The sequence below is a fragment of the Doryrhamphus excisus genome, linkage group LG6 (assembly GCF_037039965.1).
Source record: "Doryrhamphus excisus strain RoL-2023G ecotype Guam linkage group LG6, RoL_Dexc_Guam_v1.1, whole genome shotgun sequence".
Lineage (NCBI taxonomy): Eukaryota > Metazoa > Chordata > Actinopteri > Syngnathiformes > Syngnathidae > Doryrhamphus > Doryrhamphus excisus.
The window spans coordinates 1,290,664-1,316,292 of record NC_136362.1 but is presented as its reverse complement, the minus strand read 5'-3'; the positions used below and the strand labels follow the sequence as shown (position 1 = coordinate 1,316,292).

The window sequence follows — 25,629 nt, the reverse complement described above, 5'->3', positions numbered from 1 at the left end:
GTATATACGTATGCGCATTTGGATGTGTAAAATAGCTAAATGCTAACAGTTAGCATGCTAGCAACAGTCAATACCGATCGATGGCTGATCAATCGGAGCACCACTAAGCTAACATACAGTATATATACGCATTTGGATGTGTAAAATAACCAAATGCTAACAGTTAGCATGCTAACAACAGTCAATACCGATCGGTGGCTGATCAATCGGAGCACCACTAAGCTAATATACAGTATATATGCGCATTTGGATGTGTAAAATAGCCAAATGCTAACAGTTAGCATGCTAGCAACAGTCATTACCGATCGGTGGCTGATCAATCGGAGCACCACTAAGCTAATATACAGTATATATGAGCATTTACATGTGTAAAATAGCCAAATGCTAACAGTTAGCATGCTAGCAACAGTCAATACCGATCGGTGGCTGATCAATCGGAGCACCACTAAGCTAATATACAGTATATATGAGCATTTACATGTGTAAAATAGCCAAATGCTAACAGTTAGCATGCTAGCAACAGTCAATACCGATTGGTGGCTGATCAATCGGAGCACCACTAAGCTAATATACAGTATATATGCGCATTTGGATGTGTAAAATAGCCAAATGCTAACAGTTAGCATGCTAGCAACAGTCAATACCGATCGGTGGCTGATCAATCGGAGCACCACTAAGCTAATATACAGTATATATATGCATTTGGATGTGTAAAATAGCCAAATGCTAACAGTTAGCATGCTAGCAACAGTCAATACCGATCGGTAGCTGATCAATCGGAGCACCACTAAGCTAATATACAGTATATATATGCATTTGGATGTGTAAAATAGCCAAATGCTAACAGTTAGCATGCTAGCAACAGTCAATACCGATCGGTGGCTGATCAATCGGAGCACCACTAAGCTAATATACAGTATATATATGCATTTGGATGTGTAAAATAGCCAAATGCTAACAGTTAGCATGCTAGCAACAGTCAATACCGATCGGTGGCTGATCAATCGGAGCACCACTAAGCTAATATACAGTATATATGCGCATTTGGATGTGTAAAATAGCCAAATGCTAACAGTTAGCATGCTAGCAACAGTCAATACCGATCGGTGGCTGATCAATCGGAGCACCACTAAGCTAATATACAGTATATATATGCATTTGGATGTGTAAAATAGCCAAATGCTAACAGTTAGCATGCTAGCAACAGTCAATACCGATCGGTAGCTGATCAATCGGAGCACCACTAAGCTAATATACAGTATATATATGCATTTGGATGTGTAAAATAGCCAAATGCTAACAGTTAGCATGCTAGCAACAGTCAATACCGATCGGTGGCTGATCAATCGGAGCACCACTAAGCTAATATACAGTATATATATGCATTTGGATGTGTAAAATAGCCAAATGCTAACAGTTAGCATGCTAGCAACAGTCAATACCGATCGGTGGCTGATCAATCGGAGCACCACTAAGCTAATATACAGTATATATGCACATTTGGATGTGTAAAATAGCCATCCAAATACTAGTCATGCTAAAGTGTCGTGTTGCTGCTGGATGTTCATCGCATCCCAGTCATACTGTATGTTATTTTTCCAAAAGAAAAATGGACAATAGTATTAGAAGTTACTCATCTCTTGTATGGCTTTGACCCCTTCACATCCAAAATGGCTGCCAGGTGTCAGCGCCCCCTAGTGGGAGTTCACGTGACAGCAGGATCTGCAAGGCCATGTGCATCAGCGTGGCTTACTCGTCCAACATCGGGGGCATCACCACCTTGCCGGGAACGTCGCCCAACCTCATCTTCTCGGAATATCTCAACCAGTGAGTCGTGATCGGAGCGCACTTGGAACGTCAACAATGCTAACGCTAGTTTTTGCATGTTTTCCGATGCAGAATTTACCCAGAATGCAACTGCATCCACTTTGGGAATTGGCTGCTCCTGTGCCTGCCAATCAGTGTGCTCATGATGCTGCTGACTTGGGCGTGGCTATGCTGGCTCTTCATTGGCCAAGAGTGAGTCACATGATCAAGCTCTGTAAGGGTAGCCGTTCATGTGTTGTCTAACATGGCGGCCGTGTGTCCTAGCATGCGGTCGCTATGGCGACGCAGGGGGGAACGCTCAGAGAGGGAAAAGGCGATGTGTAAAATCATCAAAGACGAATACAGAGCGCTGGGACCTATGAGGTATGCTACATTCATTCATACAGTATATCATTGGTACAATGTTAGCCAAATGCTAACAGTTAGCATGCTAGCGTTTTAGCTATTTTACTCATGTCTACATGCAAATACAGACATGGCACAATGTAGAAACACTATGGGACAATCTCTGTCATTTTGATGCTAGCATGCTAACTGTTAGCATTTGGCTATTTTACACATTGAAATGTGCATATATACTGTATATTAGCTTAGTGGTGCTCCGCTTGATCGGCCACCGATCGGTATTGATTGTTGCTAGCATGCTAACTGTTAGCATTTGGCTATTTTACACATCCAAATGCGCATATATACTGTGTATTAGCTTAGTGGTGCTCCGATTGGTCGGCCACTGATCGGTATTGACTGTTGCTAGCATGCTAACTGTTAGCATTTGGCTATTTTACACATCCAAATGTGCATATATACTGTATATTAGCTTAGTGGTGCTCCGATTGATCAGCCACCGATCAGTATTGACTGTTGCTAGCATGCTAACTGTTAGCATTTGGCTATTTTACACATGCAAATGCGCATATATACTGTATATTAGCATAGTGGTGCTCCGATTGATCAGCCACCGATCAGTATTGACTGTTGCTAGCATGCTAACTGTTAGCATTTGGCTATTTTACACATCCAAATGTGTATATATACTGTATATTAGCTTAGTGGTGCTCCGATTGGTCGGCCACTGATCGGTATTGACTGTTGCTAGCATGCTAACTGTTAGCATTTGGCTATTTTACACATGCAAATGTGCATATATACTGTATATTAGCTTAGTGGTGCTCTGATTGATCGGCCACCGATCGGTATTGAGTGGTGCTAACATGCTAACTGTTAGCATTTGGCTATTTTACACATGCAAATGTGCATATATACTGTATATTAGCTTAGTGGTGCTCTGATTGATCGGCCACCGATCGGTATTGAGTGGTGCTAGCATGCTAACTGTTAGCATTTGGCTATTTTACACATCCAAATGCGCATATATACTGTGTATTAGCTTAGTGGTGCTCCGATTGGTCGGCCACTGATCGGTATTGACTGTTGCTAGCATGCTAACTGTTAGCATTTGGCTATTTTACACATCCAAATGTGCATATATACTGTATATTAGCTTAGTGGTGCTCCGATTGATCAGCCACCGATCAGTATTGACTGTTGCTAGCATGCTAACTGTTAGCATTTGGCTATTTTACACATGCAAATGCGCATATATACTGTATATTAGCATAGTGGTGCTCCGATTGATCAGCCACCGATCAGTATTGACTGTTGCTAGCATGCTAACTGTTAGCATTTGGCTATTTTACACATCCAAATGTGTATATATACTGTATATTAGCTTAGTGGTGCTCCGATTGGTCGGCCACTGATCGGTATTGACTGTTGCTAGCATGCTAACTGTTAGCATTTGGCTATTTTACACATGCAAATGTGCATATATACTGTATATTAGCTTAGTGGTGCTCTGATTGATCGGCCACCGATCGGTATTGAGTGGTGCTAGCATGCTAACTGTTAGCATTTGGCTATTTTACACATGCAAATGCGCATATATGTACTGTATATTAGCTTAGTGGTGCTCCGATTGATTGGCCACCGATCGGTATTGACTGTTGCTAGCATGCTAAGTGTTAGCATGTGGCTATTTTACAAATCCAAAAGCGCATATATACTGTAAATTAGCTTAGTGGTGCTCCGATTGGTCGGCCACTGATCGGTATTGAATGTTGCTAACATGCTAACTGTTAGCATATGGCTATTTTACACATCTAAATTGATTGGCAGCTGCCAGGAGGTTTTCACACTGGTGGTTTTCTTGCTGATGGTCTTGCTGTGGTTGACCAGATCTCCAGGCTTCATCGCAGGCTGGTCTTCATTCTTCCCTCAGTGAGTGTCAGCCATCTTGTCCAGCACACGTTTCGTATTGCGTTCGCCGGCCTTCACGTTTGTTGTCTCCATCGATAGTCACTCCGACTCCATCACCGACGCCACCGTGGCGCTTCTCCTGGGACTCCTCTTCTTCCTGGTTCCAGCCCACGGACCCTCACACAAATACGGTAAGCCTGGACGCGTTTCTTCGTGGGAATGACAGGAAGTGATGTCTTGTCTTCATACAGAGACCATGATCTCCTGGGAGGACTTCCAGGCCGCCATGCCTTGGAAAGTGGCTCTGCTGGTCGGTGGAGGCTTCGCTCTGGCTGAAGGAACAAAGGTGAGATTCCAAACGAGAAAACACGCACACCCAAAATGAGGGTACTTCCTCTGACGTCCACTAGAGGGAGACATTGTGCTCGTGCGTCCAAACAGGAAGTTGAATTGATGTCACAGCAGAACCTGCTTGACGTGTTCACGTTTACTCTGCTGGCTGAGCCTGCAGGATGCGTTTCACTTCCTTACATGCAAGCAGTCAAAAGTTTGGAGACACTTGACCATGTGACTAAACGGTTACCGTGACACGTTCAGGTACCCGACCGGCATAGTAATTCCCACACACGTCAGCCTGAAATAAACCAGAAGAGAAGAAGAGGATATAACCAGGAGTCTTTTATTTATAATGTAAATTATTTGTGTATTTTACTGTTTACGTTGTATATTGGTGTTCATCTATTGTTGTGGCATCTATTTATTCTACACATTATTATTATTATTATTATTATTATTATTATTATTATTAGTATTATTATTAGTATTATTATTAGTATTATTATTATTATTATTATTATTATTATTATTATTATTATTATTATTATTATTATTATTAATTATTATATGGGAACCAGACAACCACATTTCATGGCATGGCTCCTACCATACTACCTAACTACCTACCTACCTACCTACCTACCATACTACCTACCTACTGTACTACCATACTACCTACCTACCTACCTACCTATCATACTACCTACCTACCTACCATACTACCTACCTACCTACCTACCATACTACCTACCTACTGTACTACCATACTACCTACCTACCTCCCTACTGTACTACCATACTACCTACCGTACTACCTACTGTACTACCTCCCTACCTACCGTACTACCTACTGTACTACCTACCTACCATACTACCTACCTACTGTACTACCATACTACCTACCTACTGTACTACCATACTACCTACCTACTGTACTACCATACTACCTACCTACTGTACTACCATACTACCTACCTACCTCCCTACCTACCTCCCTCCCTACCTACCGTACTACCTACCGTACTACCTACTGTACTACCTACCTACCATACTACCTACCTACTGTACTACCATACTACCTACCTACTGTACTACCATACTACCTACCTACCTCCCTACCTACCTCCCTCCCTACCTACTGTACTACCTACCGTACTACCTACTGTACTACCTACCTACCTACCTACCATACTACCTACCTACTGTACTACCATACTACCTACCTACCTCCCTACCTACCTCCCTACCTACCTCCCTACCTACCGTACTACTGTACTACCTACCTACCTCCCTAACATACTACCTACCTCCCTACCTACCTCCTACCTACCTACCTCCCTACCTACCTACCATACTACCTACCTACCTCCCTACCTACCTCCCTACCATACTACCTACCTACCTCCCTACCTACCTACCTACCATACTACCTATCTCCCTACCATACTACCTACCTCCCTACCTCCCTCCCTACCTCCCTCCCTCCCTACCTCTCTACCTACCTACCATACTACCTCCCTACCTACCTCCCTACCGACCTACCTAGCGTACTACGTACCTACCTCCCATACTACCTACCTACCTCCCTACCTCCCTACCTACCTACCTACTGTACTACCTACTGTACTACCTACCGTATTACCTACCGTACTACCTACAGTACTACCTACCGTACTACCTACGTACTACCTACCGTACTACCTACTGTACTACCTACCGTACTACCTACCGTACTACCTACCGTACTACCTACTGTACTACCTACCGTACTACCTACCGTACTACCTACTGTACTACCTACTGTACTACCTACCGTACTACCTACTGTACTACCTACCGTACTACCTACCGTACTACCTACCGTACTACCTACTGTACTACCTACTGTACTACCTACTGTACTACCTACCGTACTACCTACCGTACTACCTACTGTACTACCTACTGTACTACCTACTGTACTACCTACTGTACTACCTACCGTATGTGAGGTTCAAACTCCTTAAATCCAGAAATCCAGAAGAGACAAACAACAACAACAACATTCAAAGTTTCTCGCAGTGAGGAGAGTGAAAGCACATACCCAATGTCATGCTGCTACACTCTCAGTATGCAGTTCACACTCCTCTCCTTTTATTCTCTTTCGGGGGTCCCTACTACATGGTCCTGCAACTCTAAGGGGGGGGGGGGGGGGGGTCATCAGCTGTTTGTCTATGTGTGTGTATGTGACAGTAATTACTTTTATTGTTTTATGAGTTCTTATGTTGACACATTCTTACAGGATTAACATGAACATCTGCAGGGTTGCTGTTGGGGCATCCAGGCACCTCCAGGACCTGGGGGTCGCCGGGGGGTCTCTGATCAAACCGTTCAAACTCCGTTCAAACACTTTCTATTGTCTAAGCAAATGGATATAAAGATGATAACTAACAAAATAATACTTGTATCTACATTTTATTCTAACGCCGTACTACCTACAGTACTACTGTACTACCTACTGTACTACCTACAGTACTACCTACAGTACACTGAGAATGGGCCAGCCCTGTTTTCAGGAGAGCCAATAGGAAATGGCGTCTGAGACGTGTCGTCTGTGTGATTGTGCGTTCAGGAGTCGGGTTTGTCTCGCTGGGTCGCCGAGCTGCTGTCGCCGCTGGGCCACCTTCCCGTGTTGGCCACCGTCGCCGTGGCTTGCATCATCGTCACCACAGTAACCGAGCTGGCCAGCAACGCCACCACGATCACCATCTTCCTCCCCATCCTCTCACCTCTGGTGGGACACACACACATGTCACCATGGCAACCGCAATTGCTTTACCAAGTCAACAATGTAACACGTGATATGTTATGATGTCATATGATGGCCGCAGTTTGACCCTGGAACAGACTATTTCACAGACTTGTTCTTCAACGTTCCTCAGGCTGAAGCCGTCCACGTCAACCCGCTCTACGTCCTCATCCCGGCCACGCTGTGCACGTCTTTCTCCTTCCTGTTGCCCGTGTCCAATCCACCAAACGCCGTCGTCTTCGCCTACGGACACCTCAGTGTGATCGACATGGTCGGTTACCCACGCCGTTATCCATCATGCATTGCGTTGCATCATGTGACGTTACATACTGACTTCCGCGGTGGCCTTTGTGGCTCCAGGTGAAGGCGGGGCTCGGCGCCAACGTGATCGGTCTCCTCGCCGTCCTATTGGCCGTGACGACATGGGGCGTTCCTTTATTCTCTCTGGACGTGTACCCCGACTGGGCGCCGCCTTTCAACGCCACAACACCGTAATGGCTGCTGGAGATTGAATTGCACGGTGGATGAGTGGTTAGCACATAGACCTCACAGCAAGGACCAGGGTTCAATTCCACCATCGTCTCAGTTAATTAGCGACTCCAAATTGTCCATAAGTATGAATGTGAGTGTGAATGGTTGTTTGTCTATATGTGCCCTGTGATTGGCTGGCCACCAGTCCAAGGGTGGTCCGCCTCTTACCGGAAGACAGCTGGGATAGGCTCCAGCACATCCCGCCACCCTCGTGAGGATAAGCGGTAGAAAATGAATGAATGAATTAATTAATGATTTTTACACAAGACAAACACTGACCTCTAGCGGCCATATTGTTAATAACTAAACCGAGTCTAATTAGTCTTATTTCTCGTCCAAATGACAACCTTTGTGACATATAACGCCTGTACACGATTCCTAATTACTTACTTTCATAAACTGACTTATTTTGTACAACTTCTGAGAACTAGTACCTGTTTTCGAGTGTGTTTTTTAAGGTTCCGGATAAGCAGTCAAGAGTGAGCGGTCTTCCGCTTTATCCGCCTATCTTCGGGCTGCAAAGCTACAGGTTGCTCACCTGTGTGTTGGCGCGTGAACTCCTCGCGCACGAGCCCTCATTCCGACACAGCTTGTCCACGGACGAGAGGAGCACGCGCACACCGACCCCCCCCAACCGAACAACCAAACAAGACCCACCTTCCGTTCCGGTCTGGGTCTCGTCCCCGAAGGAACCGCACCGCCACTGGGCTGGAGTCTGGGCCATTTCCGCTACGTAGACCCGAACTCCACGTAGACTAAACATTGTTTCCGGTGACTTCCCCAAACATCAGCTATGCTGGACCCGTCCTCCAGCGAAGACACTGGCGGGGAATCCGACCCGGAAGTTGCCCGGGAGCCGGCTAGGAAAGCCGCTGACTCTTCCGCGGCCAAGCGGGGCGCGGAGAGCCAGCAGAGACAGCCCGCCTCGGCTGGAGCCTCCTCCGGGGAAAGTGCTCACCGAGTCCGCGAGGAGGAGAAGCTCGAGCGGGAGAGAATACAAAAAGAGGAAGAGGAACATAAAGTCAAACTGCAGATTTACGTCTTCGTCCTCCGCTGCATCGCCTACCCGTTCAACGCCAAGCAGCCCACCGACATGGCTCGGCGGCAGCAGAAGGTGAGTGCGCCCCGCCTATGCACCTGTCAGCCCGGGAGCCCCTCCAACCAAACCCCCGTTAGGAAAGCGCCTATTTTAGATTCACCTGCTCCAAACAGTAAAACTATCAACTTGACATCCACTTCGTTTACATTCTCCCACTCTACATTTAAAAATGATCTCTTCGGCACATTTTATAACCATCATAAGTGTCATAAAAGAGTAAAAAGTTACTTTTTGTTGTATTTTATAGCACATGCTACATAGTCACTACATTGCATTATTATACATGACATTATTATACCCGGAAGTCATCTTGGTAAAAGATTGTTGTTGTTGTTGTGATGTCCCACTTGGGGTTAGTCGTTAATGAGCTTCCTGCGTGTGCATGAATGTGTTCCGCCAGACGGCAAGCGTGGGAGTTTTATGTCGTGGACGAGTGGAAGATCACTAAATCAAAGTAACCAGGCGGGCACTTGGCCCGGTTGGAGGAGTCAGTGAGGAGGGATTGTTATGATGATGATGATGATGATGATGGGGGGGGGGGGGGGGGGGTTAGTATGTAAATATGACATCATAGTTAGCACCAGTTCATCCAAGAAGCCAACAACAATGGAGAACATCTTTTCCTTGTTTTTGTTAGTCTTCTTCCCATTCTGTCTCCAACTCTAAGCACTGTGTCTGACTCTGCACACTTTCCCTAACCCTCCTTCCTAAATAATCTCCTAAATGATTCCTAATTGATCCCCTAAATGCTACCTGAATGATTCCTAATTGATCCCCTAAATGATTCCTAATTGATCTCCTAAATTAAACCTAAATACTTGCTAATTGATCCCCTAAATGCTACCTAAATGATTCCTAATTGATCCCCTAAATGCTACCTAAATGATCTCCTAAGTGCTACCTAAATGATTCCTAATTGATCCCCTAAATGCTACCTGAATGATTCCTAATTGATCCCCTAAATGCTACCTAAATGATCTCCTAAATTAAACCTAAATACTTGCTAATTGATGCCCTAAATGCTACCTAAATGATTCCTATTGATCCCCTAAATGCTACCTAATTGATCCCCTAAATGCTACCTAAATGATCTCCTAAATGCTTGCTAATTGATGCCCTAAATGCTACCTAAATGATTCCTAATTGATGCCCTAAATGCTACCTAAATGATTCCTAATTGATCCCCTAAATGCTACCTAAATGATCTCCTAAATACTTGCTAATTGATGCCCTAAATGCTACCTAAATGATTCCTAATTGATCCCCTAAATGCTACCTAAATGATCTCCTAAGTGCTACCTAAATGATTCCTAATTGATCCCCTAAATGCTACCCATATGATCTCCTAAATGCTACCTAAATGATTCCTAAATGATTCCTAATTGATCCCCTAAATGCTACCTAAATGATCTCCTAAGTGCTACCTAAATGATTCCTAATTGATCCCCTAAATGCTACCTGAATGATTCCTAATTGATCCCCTAAATGCTACCTAAATGATCTCCTAAATTAAACCTAAATACTTGCTAATTGATGCCCTAAATGCTACCTAAATGATTCCTAATTGATCCCCTAAATGCTACCTAATTGATCCCCTAAATGCTACCTAAATGATCTCCTAAATACTTGCTAATTGATGCCCTAAATGCTACCTAAATGATTCCTAATTGATCCCCTAAATGCTACCTAAATGATCTCCTAAATACTTGCTAATTGATGCCCTAAATGCTACCTAAATGATTCCTAATTGATCCCCTAAATGCTACCTAAATTATCTCCTAAGTGCTACCTAAATGATTCCTAATTGATCTCCTAAATGCTACCCAAATGATCTCCTAAATGATTCCTAAATGATTCCTAATTGATCCCCTAAATGCTACCTAAATGATCTCCTAAGTGCTACCTAAATGATTCCTAATTGATCCCCTAAATGCTACCTGAATGATTCCTAATTGATCCCCTAAATGCTACCTAAATGATCTCCTAAATTAAACCTAAATACTTGCTAATTGATGCCCTAAATGCTACCTAAATGATTCCTAATTGATCCCCTAAATGCTACCTAAAGGATTCCTAAATGATTCCTAATTGATCCCCTAAATGCTACCTAATTGATCCCCTAAATGCTACCTAAATGATTCCTAATTGATCCCCTAAATGCTACCTAATTGATCCCCTAAATGCTACCTAAATGATCTCCTAAATTAAACCTAAAGGATTCCTAATTGATCCCCTAAATGCTACTAAAATGATTCATAGACCCTAGATGATTCCTAGATGATTCCTAGATGATTCCTAGATGATTCCTAGATGATTCCTAGATGCTACCCTAGATGATTCCTAGATGCTACCCTAGATGATTCCTTGATGCTACCCTAGATGATTCCTAGATGCTACCCTAGATGATTCCTAGATGCTACCCTAGATGATTCCTTGATGCTACCCTAGATGATTCCTTGATGCTACCCTAGATGATTCCTTGATGCTACCCTAGATGATTCCTAGATGCCACCCTAGATGATTCCCAGATGCTACCCTAGATGATTTTCAAATGATAGCCTAAATGCTACCCTTAATGATAGCCCAAATGCTACCCTTAGCGATAGCCCAAATGCTACCCTTAGTGATCGTGTGATCTGTGTTGTGAGGTGAGCTGGAGCCTATCCCAGCTGACATTGGGTGAGGGGCGGGGTACACCCTGTACCTATCCCCTGTCAATCACTGCTCATGTTGACACCAAGAAAATCCCATCTTTCTATTCATCGTGTAAGCTGTCAGTCGTGAATGTCAGGTGCAGGAATGTGGGCGTGGCAGACGCTTCTTCCTTTTTCCCAGAACAAAAGCAACATGGATGCCTGTAATGACATGATGACTTTATTCACTTGCTTTCCTGGAGAGCCAAGGACTTCACTTAAGTCATCCAGACCAGATTTGAATGGAGGCAAATGGATGACGTCTTGTAGTTTTAATCCAAAACATTGGATATCAACAGCTTGTTGGACTGAGGACAGATGGTTTGAAAGACGTGTGGAAGAAGCAATCTGGCAGCAAAATGGAAAAGTTTAATTTAATTTAATTTAATTTAATTTAATTTAATTTAATTTAATTTAATTTAATTTAATTTAATTTAATTTAATTTAATTTAATTTAATTTAATTTAATTTAATTTAATTTAATTTAATTTAAACCTAATCAAAATGATTAGGTCCTCTCTGTGAAGTAGCTGTAATTTGGTTATTTTATTATTATTATTATTATTATTATTATGAATAAATAATAAATTAATAAATATTTATTATCCTTATTATTATTATTATATATTTTTTATTTGGTTATGGTAATGGTTTTATTTCATTACCTGAACATCATCAGATTACAACTGAGTGCATCCCATAATCAGTTCACAGTTCCACATGTCCAAAAGGAATTTTATTTTATTTTATTTTATTTTATTTTATTTTATTTTATTTTATTTTATTTTATTTTATTTTATTTTATTTTATTTTATTTTATTTTATTCAATCATTCATTTAATATAATGTAATGTAATTTTATTTTATTTTATTTTATTCAATCATTCAATCATTCAATCATTCAATCATTCAATCATTCAATCATTCATTTAATATAATGTAATGTTATTTTATTTTATTTTATTCAGTCATTCAGTCATTCAATCATTCAATCAATCATTTATTTAATGTAATGTAATGTTATTTTTTTATTTTATGTTATTTTATGTTTTATTTTATTTTATTCAATCATTCAATCATTTAATGTAATGTTTTATTTTTATTTTTATTTTTATTTTTATTTTTATTTTTATTTTTATTTTTATTTTTATTTTTATTTTTATTTTTATTTTTATTTTTATTTTTATTTTTATTTTTATTTTTATTTTTATTTTTATTTTTATTTTATTCAATCATTCATTTAATGTAATGTTATTTTATTTTATTTTATTTATGTTTTTTTGAGGTGGTATTTAAGAGGCAGATCATCATAGCAAGTCAGTGTGACATGAATATGGAGCTTAGCAGAAATACATAATAAATACATAATAATAATAAATAATAAGTGTACTTGTTAGTACTTAGGTGTATTCATGTGTACTAAAGTGTACTAATGTTGTGTGCACACCACGAGATAAGGAGGACTGGAACAAGTTAGGATTTGTTGATAACGTGACCACTACCACATCAGTACTATCAGGAGAGCCAGAGTATGGAGGGGGAGGTAGCTCCTGGCGTGGCCCAGCAAGGTGCACTGTATTCGGGCACATGATCCGAGCAGCTGGTGTCATGCCATGGAGGTTTCTGGAAAAAAATCTTTTGCATGTTTATAACGCCGCGTTGCTAGCGTTTTGGCGATGCAGCAGTCTTTTGGCGTTAAATAAAATATATATCAGGAGGTTGCCTACAGCCACAGTTGTTTTTAGTATTGGCTACTGATGGAATAGAGCCGCTGATTTTTCAAGACATGTTGCAGTCCACTTTGTTTAACCGCCTCCGTCGAAACGGCGTCTCTGTTCCGAGCCATTAAAAAGAACCCCCACGTCGTGTGTTCTCCCCACCCACACTTTGTCACAGAACATCATGAATATCCACATCCTGTCTGGGCGGGACAGCGGGAAGTTAGCGCGGCAACCAAATAAAAAGACACAAAAGGCTTTTTAATAGCGTTCGGAAATAACCGCACATTGTTGTCAACGAGCGTGGCGCGTTCATGAGAACGCCACAAAGCCTGACGAACGCAAAATGACTCGCTTCCCGAGAAGCAAAATTTGCCACCGGGTGCTCGTTAAAGATGCTGATGAGCTTTCCGGCTGTCGATCACGTCGCATGCCGCTTATTGTCCGCCCTGAGGCCTTCTTGACACATGTCGTTAGCTTTGGTTGTTATCGCTGACGAGTTCACGGTGCCGTAGCTGCGGACCGCAACAGAACAATCAGGTTATGCGTCAAATTGATACTTGATCGGTTTTATGCTAGCGTTAATGGAACATTGTTCACAAAATCTAAAGAAATACAGCTGAATAGGTGCAGATTCTGGAAGAACTAGAACACTTCCTGTGCGGGTTATTGTGTGTAACCTGCTCTAATGGAGTCCCTTTTACTGCCTTTAATGGAGATTCCAACCCAGGTCTTCCCACATTCAATTTCAATGGGACTGTTTATGTGGATGTGTACTACATGACCCGGAAGCTACATGCTACATGCTAGTACATGCTGAAGAAATATCATATTCTAAAGAAATATAATGACATGACTACCACTTCACTACTATCGGGAGAACCAGAGCATAGAGGGGAAGAGCTACCTGGTGTGGCCCAGCAAGGTGCACTTTATTCGGGCACACTCTCAGTGTGAGGCCATGGGTCTCTAGTAAACCTTTTTTCACTTTTCCAAATTGATCCTTGATTGGTTTCATGCTAGCGTTATTGGAACATTGTTTACAAAATACAAAGAAATACAGCTGAATAGGTGCAGATTCTGGAAGAACTAGAACACTTCCTGTGCGGGTTATTGTGTGTAACCTGCTCTAATGGAGTCCACAATACAATAAAAAGGCCCCAAAAATGGAGATTCCAACCCAGGTCTTCCCACCTTCAATGGGACTGTTTATGTGGACGTGTACTACATGACCCGGAAGCTACATGCTACATGCTACTACATGCTGAAGAAATATCATGTTCCAAAGAAATATCATGACGTGACTACCACTTCACGACTATCGGGAGAACCAGAGCATAGAGGGGAAGAGCCACTTGGTGTGGCCCAGCAAGGTGCACTTTATTCGGGCATACTCTCAGTGTGAGGTCATGGGTCTCTGGTAAACCTTTTTTTCACTTTTCCAAATTGATCCTTGATTGGTTTCATGCTAGCGTTATTGGAACATTGTTTACAAAATACAAAGAAATACAGCTGAATAGGTGCAGATTCTGGAAGAACTAGAACACTTCCTGTGCGGGTTATTGTGTGTAACCTGCTCTAATCGAGTCCACAATTCAATACAAAGGCCCCAAAAATGGAGATTCCAACCCAAGTCTTCCCACCTTCAATGGGACTGTTTATGTGGACGTGTACTACATGACCCGGAAGCTACATGCTACATGCTAGTACATGCTGAAGAAATATCATATTCTAAAGAAATATCATGACATGACTACCACTTCACTACTATCGGGAGAACCAGAGCATAAAGGGGAAGAGCCACCTGGTGTGGCCCAGGAAGATGCACTTTATTCGGGCATACTCTCAGTGTGAGGCCATGGGTCTCTGGTAAACCTTTTTTCACTTTTCCAAATTGATCCTTGATTGGTTTCATGCTAGCGTTATTGGAACATTGTTTACAAAATACAAAGAAATACAGCTGAATAGGTGCAGATTCTGGAAGAACTAGAACACTTCCTGTGCGGGTTATTGTGTGTAACCTGCTCTAATCGAGTCCACAATTCAATACAAAGGCCCCAAAAATGGAGATTCCAACCCAAGTCTTCCCACCTTCAATGGGACTGTTTATGTGGACGTGTACTACATGACCCGGAAGCTACATGCTACATGCTAGTACATGCTGAAGAAATATCATATTCTAAAGAAATATCATGACATGACTACCACTTCACTACTATCGGGAGAACCAGAGCATAAAGGGGAAGAGCCACCTGGTGTGGCCCAGGAAGATGCACTTTATTCGGGCATACTCTCAGTGTGAGGCCATGGGTCTCTGGTAAACCTTTTTTCACTTTTCCAAATTGATCCTTGATTGGTTTCATGCTAGCGTTATTGGAACATTGTTTACAAAATACAAAGAAATACAGCTGAATAGGTGCAGATTCTGGAAGAACTAGAACACTTCCTGTGCGGGTTATTGTGTGTAACCTGCTCTAATCGAGTCCACAATTCAATACAAAGGCCCCAAAAATGGAGATTCCAACCCAAGTCTTCCCACCTTCAATGGGACTGTTTATGTGGACGTGTACTACATGACCCGGAAGCTACATGCTACATGCTAGTACATGCTGAAGAAATATCGTATTCTAAAGAAATATCATGACATGACTACCACTTCACTACTATCGGGAGAACCAGAGCATAAAGGGGAAGAGCCACCTGGTGTGGCCCAGGAAGATGCACTTTATTCGGGCATACTCTCAGTGTGAGGCCATGGGTCTCTGGTAAACCTTTTTTCACTTTTCCAAATTGATCCTTGATTGGTTTCATGCTAGCGTTATTGGAACATTGTTTACAAAATACAAAGAAATACAGCTGAATAGGTGCAGATTCTGGAAGAACTAGAACACTTCCTGTGCGGGTTATTGTGTGTAACCTGCTCTAATGGAGTCCACAATTCAATACAAAGGCCCCAAAAATGGAGATTCCAACCCAGGTCTTCCCACCTTCAATTTCAATGGGACTGTTTATGTGGACGTGTACTACATGACCCGGAAGGTACATGCTACATGCTACTACATGCTTAAGAAATATCATATTCTAAAGAAATATCATGACATGACTACCACTTCACGACTATCAGGAGAACCAGAGCATAGAGGGGAAGAGCCACCTGGTGTGGCCCAGGAAGATGCACTTTATTCGGGCACACTCTCAGTGTGAGGCCATGGGTCTCTGGTAAACCTTTTTTCACTTTTCCAAATTGATCCTTGATTGGTTTCATGCTAGCGTTATTGGAACATTGTTTACAAAATACAAAGAAATACAGCTGAATAGGTGCAGATTCTGGAAGAACTAGAACACTTCCTGTGCGGGTTATTGTGTGTAACCTGCTCTAATCGAGTCCACAATTCAATACAAAGGCCCCAAAAATGGAGATTCCAACCCAAGTCTTCCCACCTTCAATGGGACTGTTTATGTGGACGTGTACTACATGACCCGGAAGCTACATGCTACATGCTAGTACATGCTGAAGAAATATCATATTCTAAAGAAATATCATGACATGACTACCACTTCACTACTATCGGGAGAACCAGAGCATAAAGGGGAAGAGCCACCTGGTGTGGCCCAGGAAGATGCACTTTATTCGGGCATACTCTCAGTGTGAGGCCATGGGTCTCTGGTAAACCTTTTTTCACTTTTCCAAATTGATCCTTGATTGGTTTCATGCTAGCGTTATTGGAACATTGTTTACAAAATACAAAGAAATACAGCTGAATAGGTGCAGATTCTGGAAGAACTAGAACACTTCCTGTGCGGGTTATTGTGTGTAACCTGCTCTAATCGAGTCCACAATTCAATACAAAGGCCCCAAAAATGGAGATTCCAACCCAAGTCTTCCCACCTTCAATGGGACTGTTTATGTGGACGTGTACTACATGACCCGGAAGCTACATGCTACATGCTAGTACATGCTGAAGAAATATCGTATTCTAAAGAAATATCATGACATGACTACCACTTCACTACTATCGGGAGAACCAGAGCATAAAGGGGAAGAGCCACCTGGTGTGGCCCAGGAAGATGCACTTTATTCGGGCATACTCTCAGTGTGAGGCCATGGGTCTCTGGTAAACCTTTTTTCACTTTTCCAAATTGATCCTTGATTGGTTTCATGCTAGCGTTATTGGAACATTGTTTACAAAATACAAAGAAATACAGCTGAATAGGTGCAGATTCTGGAAGAACTAGAACACTTCCTGTGCGGGTTATTGTGTGTAACCTGCTCTAATGGAGTCCACAATTCAATACAAAGGCCCCAAAAATGGAGATTCCAACCCAGGTCTTCCCACCTTCAATTTCAATGGGACTGTTTATGTGGACGTGTACTACATGACCCGGAAGGTACATGCTACATGCTACTACATGCTTAAGAAATATCATATTCTAAAGAAATATCATGACATGACTACCACTTCACGACTATCAGGAGAACCAGAGCATAGAGGGGAAGAGCCACCTGGTGTGGCCCAGCAAGGTGCACTTTATTCGGGCACACTCTCAGTGTGAGGCCATGGGTCTCTGGTAAACCTTTTTTTCACTTTTCCAGTGCTGCGTTCCAGGCGTTCCAGGCGTTCCAGGCGTTCCAGGCGTTCCAGGCGTTCCAGGCGTCATGTCAAATTGATCCTTGATCGGTTTCATGATAGCGTTATTGGAACATTGTTTACAAAATACAAAGAAATACAGCTGAATAGGTGCAGATTCTGGAACTAGAACACTTCCTGTGCGGGTTATTGTGTGTAACCTGCTCTATTGGAGTCCACAATTCAATACAAAGGCCCCAAAAATGTGCATAATAGGACCCACCCCCCCCAAACCTCGGTTTCCAACTCTCCTCTTGAAGCCTCCAAGCTCTTGTTTTAGGTTGGTTGATCTAGGTTCTAAAGAAATATCATAACACGACTACCACTTCACTACTATCGGGAGAACCAGAGCATAGAGGGGAAGAGCTACCTGGTGTGGCCCAGCAAGGTGCACTTTATTCGGGCTCACTCTCAGTGTGAGGCCATGGGTCTCTGGTAAACCTTTTTTCACTTTTCCAGGTTAGCGCGCAGACCTCACAGCTAGGAGACGCAGGTTCAATTCCATCCTCGGCCATCTCTATGTGGAATTTGCATGTTCTCCCCGTGCATGCGTGGGTTTTCTCCGGGTTCTCCGGTTTCCTCCCACATTCCAAAAAAACATGCTAGGTTAATTAGCGACTCCAAATTGTCCATAGGTATGAATGTGAGTGTGAATGGTTGTTTGTCTATATGTGCCCTGTGATTGGCTGGGATTTGTACTGTTCGGTTCCTCCTCCTCATCATCATCATGGATGTTGTCATGTTGAGCTCCTTGAAGCTAGCGTCCCGTTTAGCATTTAGTTTCTCTTTGGTCTTCGGGGTTTGTCATGGCTGCTTCACAGGGCGCCTCTGCTCGCTGCTGATAAAACGCCTCCACACACACACACACACACACACACACACACACACACACACACACACTGGTGCCATCTGCATGTTTATGAAGCATAAAGAATGATCATCCTGCTGAGGATGCTGAGGCCCCTCCCAGTTAGTCAAAGTGTGTACCGATGAGGAAGTCACTTCATTGATGCTTTGTTCAAAGTGAAATAATACTTTCACTTTCACTTTCACTTTCATGGCTGTATGAAGGTGTAAGTCACAGGATTTATTTTCCCATTTTGGCGCTTCCAATCTGCACCCATGGGAGGCCGAGAGGGGCAGTGAGCCACCCCGGTGGCGGCAGATGGCGGCTTCCTTTGGGGGGGGGCATGGTTTGGGGGTTGGAGTGTAAAGGTGAATATAGGGGTGTTATTTCATGTTTGTAGCGCTCTAATGTTAAGAAGTGTCTTTAGAAGGTCAAAGTTTTATAAAATTTATTCTGACTTATTTTCTGTTATGTCCACTATATTGGGTTATAGGAGTGTAGAGGTCACTATAGGGGTGTTATATCATGTTTACAGTGCTCTAATGTTAAAAAGTGTATTTTTTAGGTCAAACCTTTATCAAAATTTTGATGGCTTATTATCTCTTATGTTTACTATATTGGGTTATCGGAGTGTAAAGGTGACTATAGGGGTGTTATTTCATGTTTACAGGGCTCTAATGTTAAAAAGTGTCTCTTTTAGGTCAAACTTTGATAAAATTTATTTTGGCTTATTTTCTCTTAGTTTTATTATATTGGGTGATAGGAGTGTAAAAGTGACTATAGGGGTGTTATTTCACGTTTACAGGACTCATGTTAAAAAGTGTCTTTAGCTTGTTCTCACAGTTTTTCCAGAATGAATGAACAAAGTATGGTGGTTTAGTAGGAAAAAAAAAACAATACGAGGAAGGAAGACATGTTGGACCTCACTTGATCACATGTCTGAGCCCACTGACACTTTGTGTGTGTGTGTGTGTGTGTGTGTGCAGATGGGCATCAGTGGTCAGATGTTTATGAAGGGTGGAGATGTTTGTCTTCAGGGATTGGTCACAAACTCCACCGTTATGAGGGGTGTTAGGAAAACCAGGGATTACTGTAAGGGTCTTACTGTATGGGTCTTACTGTATGGGTCTTACTGTATGGGTCTTACTGTATGGGTCTTACTGTATGGGTCTTGCTGTATGGGTCTTACTGTATGGGTCTTGCTGTGTGGGTCTCGCTGTATGGGTCTTACTGTGTGGGTCTCGCTGTGTGGGTCTCGCTGTGTGGGTCTCGCTGTGTGGGTCTCGCTGTGTGGGTCTTGCTGTGTGGGTTTTACTGTGTAGGTCTCGCTGTGTGGGTCTTACTCTGATTGTAAGGGTCTTACTGTGTGGGTCTTACTCTGTGGGTCTCATTGTAAGGGTCTCGCTCTTATTGTAAGGGTCTTACTGTGTGGGTCTCGCTCTGTGTGGGTCTCGCTCTGTGGGTCTTACTGGAAGGGTCTCGCTGTGTGGGTCTTACTATTTGGGTCTCGCTCTGTGGGTCTCGCTCTGTGGGTCTTACTGGAAGGGTCTCGCTGTGTGGGTCTTACTATTTGGGTCTTGCTCTGTGGGTGTCGCTCTGTGGGTCTTACTGGAAGGGTCTCGCTCTATGGGTCTCGCTGTGTGGGTCTTACTATTTGGGTCTCGCTCTGTGGGTGTCGCTCTGTGGGTCTTACTGGAAGGGTCTCGCTCTATGGGTCTCGCTGTGTGGGTCTTACTATTTGGGTCTCGCTCTGTGGGTCTCACTCTGTGGGTCTTACTGGAAGGGTCTCGCTCTATGGGTCTCGCTGTGTGGGTCTTACTATTTGGGTCTTTCTCTGTGGGTGTCGCTCTGTGGGTCTTACTGGAAGGGTCTCGCTCTATGGGTCTCGCTGTGTGGGTCTTACTATTTGGGTCTCGCTCTGTGGGTCTCACTTTGTGGGTCTTACTGGAAGGGTCTCGCTCTATGGGTCTCGCTGTGTGGGTCTTACTATTTGGGTCTTTCTCTGTGGGTGTCGCTCTGTGGGTCTTACTGGAAGGGTCTCGCTCTATGGGTCTCGCTGTGTGGGTCTTACTATTTGGGTCTCGCTCTATGGGTCTCGCTGTGTGGGTCTTACTATTTGGCTCTTGCTCTGTGGGTGTCGCTCTGTGGGTCTCGCTCTGTGGGTCTCGCTCTGTGGGTCTCGCTCTGTGGGTCTTAATCTATGGGTCTTAATCTATGGGTCTTAATCTATGGGTCTTAATCTATGGGTCTTAATCTATGGGTCTTAATCTATGGGTCTTAATCTATGGGTCTTAATCTATGGGTCTTAATCTATGGGTCTTACTGTATGGGTCTTACTGTATGGGTCTTACTGTATGGGTCTTACTGTATGGGTCTTACTGTATGGGTCTTGGTCATTGTGTGCTGACTTGATGAGCCTCTGTGGTGAATTGAGTGATGATTGTCTTGTTTTCATGATGATATTTCATAATTTGTTATGACTGATGGCCAAGACGAGGCCCCTCCATCTTGTCATGTTTTCACGGTGCGTTTACATGCGTGTGTTTATCCCTGCGTGACAGATACTGCTGCACACGCTCACATGTGCTTTATGCGTATTGATGCGCCACACTGGAGCGCCGGCTGCCGCCCAAATACGCCATTAACTGTCCGCCATAACTGATCACCTCCTCCAAGTGGAGAGCGGAGGCTCAAATGAAAGCCTTCCAGCGTAAACAAACACGTAAACAAACACACGTCTACTTCCTCCACGTCTCCCGCAGCAGGAAGAGCATCACTGGTGTTCCTTCATCACGCTTCCTTAAACATCCTTTCATCCGTCCTTTCAGCTAGCTCACATAAGAACCTTACAAACCAAAATCAGGCCAAAGATTTCAGCAGAACATAAACATGTGTATGTTTACTATATTGGGTTATATGAGTGTAAAGGTGACTATAGGGGTGCTATTTCATGTTGACTGGACTCTAATGTTAAAGTGTCCTTTTTAGGTCAAACTTTTATAAAAATTATTATGACTTATTTTGTCTTGTGTTTACTATATTGGGTTATAGGGGTGTAAAGGTGACTATAGGGGTGTTATATCATGTTTATAGCGCTCTAATGTTAAGAAGTGTCTTTAGAAGGTCAAACTTTTATAAAAATTATTATGACTTATTTTCTCTTATGTTTACTATATTGGGTTATAGGGGTGTAAAGGTGACTATAGGGGTGTTATATCATGTTTATAGCACTCTATTGTTAAGAAGTGTCTTCAGAAGGTCAAACTTTTGTAGAATTTATTATGGCTTATTTTCTCTTATGTTTACGATATTGGGTTATAGGAATGTAAAGGTGACTATAGGGGTGCTATATCATGTCTAGAGGGCTCTAATGTTAAGAAGTGTCTTTAGAAGGTCAAACTTTTATAAACATTATTATGGCTTATTTTGTCTTATGTTTACTATATTGGGTTATAGGAGTGTAACAGTGACTATAGGGGTGTTATATCATGTTTACAGGGCTCTAATGTTAAAAAGTGTCTTTTTTAGGTCAAACTTTAATAAAAATTATTGTGGCTTATTTTCTCTTATGTTTACTATATTGGGTTATAGGAGTGTAAAGGTGACTATAGGGGTGTTATATCATGTTTACAGGGCTCTAATGTGAAATTGTCCTTTTTAGGCCAAACTTTTATAAAATTATTATGGCTTGTTTGCTCTTATGTTTACTATATTGGCTAATAGGAGTGTAAAGGTGACTATAGGGGTGTTATTTCATGTTTACAGGACTCTAATGTTAAAAAGTGTCCATTTTAGGTCAAACTTTTATACAAATTATTATGGCTTATTTTCTCTTATTTTTACTATATTGGGTTATAGGAGTGTAAAGGTGACTATAGGGGTGTTATTTCATGTTTACAGGGCTCTAATTTTAAAAAGTGTCTTTAGATGGTCAAACTTTGATCAAATTTATTATGGCTTATTTTCTCTTATGCCCACTATATTGGGTTATATGAGTGTAAAGGTGACTATAGGGGTGTTATGTCATGTTTACAGGGCTCTAATGTTAAAATGTGTCTTTCGAAGATCAAAGTTTGAAAAAATTATGATGTCTTATTTTCTCTTATGTTTACTATATTGGGTAATAGGAGTGTAAAGGTGACTATAGGGGTGTTATTTCATGTTTGGTGGGCTCTAATAGTAGTATGTAACGTGGTAAACAGGTTTACTACATCTTATTATGTTTACTGTATTGGGTCAGAGGAGTGTAAAGATGACTATAGGGGTGTTATTTCATATCAAGAGGGCTTTAATAGTGTATAAAAGCATATTTAGTGGGTTGTTTGTATGCTCCAATTACCAAAATATTTCATTTATAAATAAGTAATCGTACTTCACAGAAATGGGTGGGTCAGGTCTGGAACCAATTAAGCAGCATGAACACTAATCTGTAATACTGAGATGTCGGACTTTGTTCCAGATGGTGATGTTTAAATGCTATGTAGTTTTGGTGTACATTGTGGTGTTCTACCGCCGCGCATCAGAAGTATTTCTTGACGAGGTTGTTTTTCATGGTCCGGGTGACTCAGGATTCCAAAAAGGATCCGTATGTTTTTGGTTGTGAGACCTTCTTGACATGAGAAAATGAACATTTTGGTTTTCATTTGTACTCCCTCGCAGACGGCAAATAGTCACGGAGCGCCTTTTATTGCTGCGTGATCCCCGAGGGCAACACGACACCTCCACCTGGTTCTGTTCCATCCTGCGTGGAGCCTCTTTATACTGGACCCCCTGAGACAAATCCATTTCCCACACTGTGGCGGCGAATGCGTCACTGCTGTCATCCTAAAATCGCTCATGAAGATGACCTTTTCATGCCAAACGCCTTCACGGGGCAATCCTGGAGGTTCCCACGTCTGCCTCACTTTGTCCAGGATGTCATCCTCTTTTTGCGTTTTAAAGTTCTACTTAGAACCTCCTTAAGATCCAACAGTGCAAAATGTACATTATTCAGTTTTCCTGCTGTGAGCTTAACATAGATGTTCTCCGATTTCCCATCCACATTTGCAATAATAAGTCCTACCATCTATATTGTGACACGTCCGAATAATCGCTTATTGTTGTGTCCCATTTGTGTCCTTTCTAAATATGCTTTTTAACACTATTAGAGCCTTGTAGACATTAAATAATACCCCTATAGTCACCTTTACACTCCAATTACCCAATGTAAGAGATATACTAACAAGAGAAACTAAGACATAGAAATTTGGTTTACCACCTTCTAAATACACTTAACACTATTAGAGCCTTGTAGACAGGAACTAACACCCCTATAGTCACCTTTACACTTCTATTACCCAATATAGTAGACATAGTAAGAGTAAATAAGACATGGAAAATTTGTTTACCACCTTCTACATACACTTTTTAATACTATTAGAGCCCACTAGACCTGAACTAGCACCCCTATAGTCACCTTTACACTCCTATTGCCCAATATAGTAGACATAATAAGACCAAATAACACAAAATCTGTTTATCACCTTCTAAATACAATTTTAAACACTATTAGAGCCTTGTAGATATGAACTAACACCCCTATAGTCACCTTTACGCTCCTGTTGCCTAATATAGTAGACATAATAAGAGAAAATAAGACAGAAAATTTGTTAACTACTTTCTAAATAAGCTTTTTAATACTATTAGAGCCCACTAGACATTAACTAACAACCCTATAGTCACCTTGACACTCCTATTGCCTAATATAGTAGACCTAATAAGAGAAAATAAGATAGAAAGTCCGTTTACCACCTTCTAAATATAATTTTAAACACTATTAGAGCCTTGTAGACATGAACTAACACCCCTATAGTCACCCTTACACTCCTATTACCCAATATAGTAGACATAATAAGAGAAAATAAGACATAGAAAATCTGTTTACCACCCTCTAAATACCCTTGTTAACACTATTAGAGCCTCATAGACATGAACTAACACCCCTATAGTCACCCTTACACTCATATTATCCAATATAGTAGACATAATAAGACAAAATAAGACATAAAAAAAATCTGTTTACCACCTTCTCAATACATGTTTGAATACTATTAGAGCCCACTAGACATGAACTAACACCCCTATAGTCATCTTTACACTCCTATTAACCAATATAGTTGACATAATAGGAGAAAATAAGACAGAAAATCTGTTTACCACCTTAATACAATTTTTAACACTATTAGAGCCTTGTAGACATGAACTAACACCCCTATAGTCACCTTTACACTCCTATTACCCAATATAGTAGACATAATAAGAGAAAATAAGACAGAAAATCTGTTTACCACCTTCTTAATACAATTGTTAACACTATTAGAGCCTTGTAGACATGAACTAACATCCCTATAGTCACCTTTACACTCCTATTACCCAATACAGTAGACATAATAAGAGAAAATAAGACATAGAAAATCTGCTGACCACCTTCTAATTACCATTTTAACACTGCTAGAACCTTGTAGACATGAACACCCCTATAGTCACCTTTACACTCCTGTTGCCTAATATAGTAGACATAATAAGAGAAAATAAGACAGAAAATTTGTTTACTACTTTCTAAATACACTTTTTAATACTATTAGAGCCCACTAGACATGAACTAACAACCCTATAGTCACATTGACACTCCTATTGCCTAATATAGTAGACATAATAAGAGAAAATAAGACAGAAAATCTGTTTACTACGTTCTAAATACACTTTTTAATGCTATTAGAGCTCACTAGACATGAAATAACACCCCTATAGTCACCTTTACACTCCTATTACCCAATATAGTAGACATAACAAGAGAAAATAAAACAGATAATCTGTTTACTACCTTCTAAATACACTTTTTAATACTATTAGAGCTCACTAGACATG

At 41.7% G+C, this 25,629-nt stretch overlaps 2 protein-coding genes across 2 annotated transcripts in view; both read left to right on the top strand.

Moving 5' to 3' along the window:
• Positions 1-1,488: 1,488 nt before the first annotated feature.
• On the top strand, positions 1,489-7,759 carry LOC131137880 (solute carrier family 13 member 1). Its single transcript, XM_078791089.1, is given in 8 exon segments — positions 1,489-1,827; positions 1,900-2,019; positions 2,092-2,190; positions 4,003-4,104; positions 4,183-4,429; positions 7,031-7,192; positions 7,341-7,478; positions 7,568-7,759. Coding segments are annotated over 8 exon segments (1,098 nt in total). The 5' UTR covers positions 1,489-1,732; the 3' UTR covers positions 7,703-7,759.
• A 648-nt stretch (positions 7,760-8,407) lies between these two features.
• The window catches only part of cadps2 (Ca++-dependent secretion activator 2), a 132,293-nt gene continuing 115,071 nt past the window's right edge, over positions 8,408-25,629 (top strand). The window contains exon 1 of the mRNA XM_078791090.1: positions 8,408-8,852. Coding sequence (XP_078647216.1) covers positions 8,532-8,852 — 321 coding nt within the window. The 5' untranslated portion in view covers positions 8,408-8,531. The remainder of the gene's footprint in view (positions 8,853-25,629) is intronic.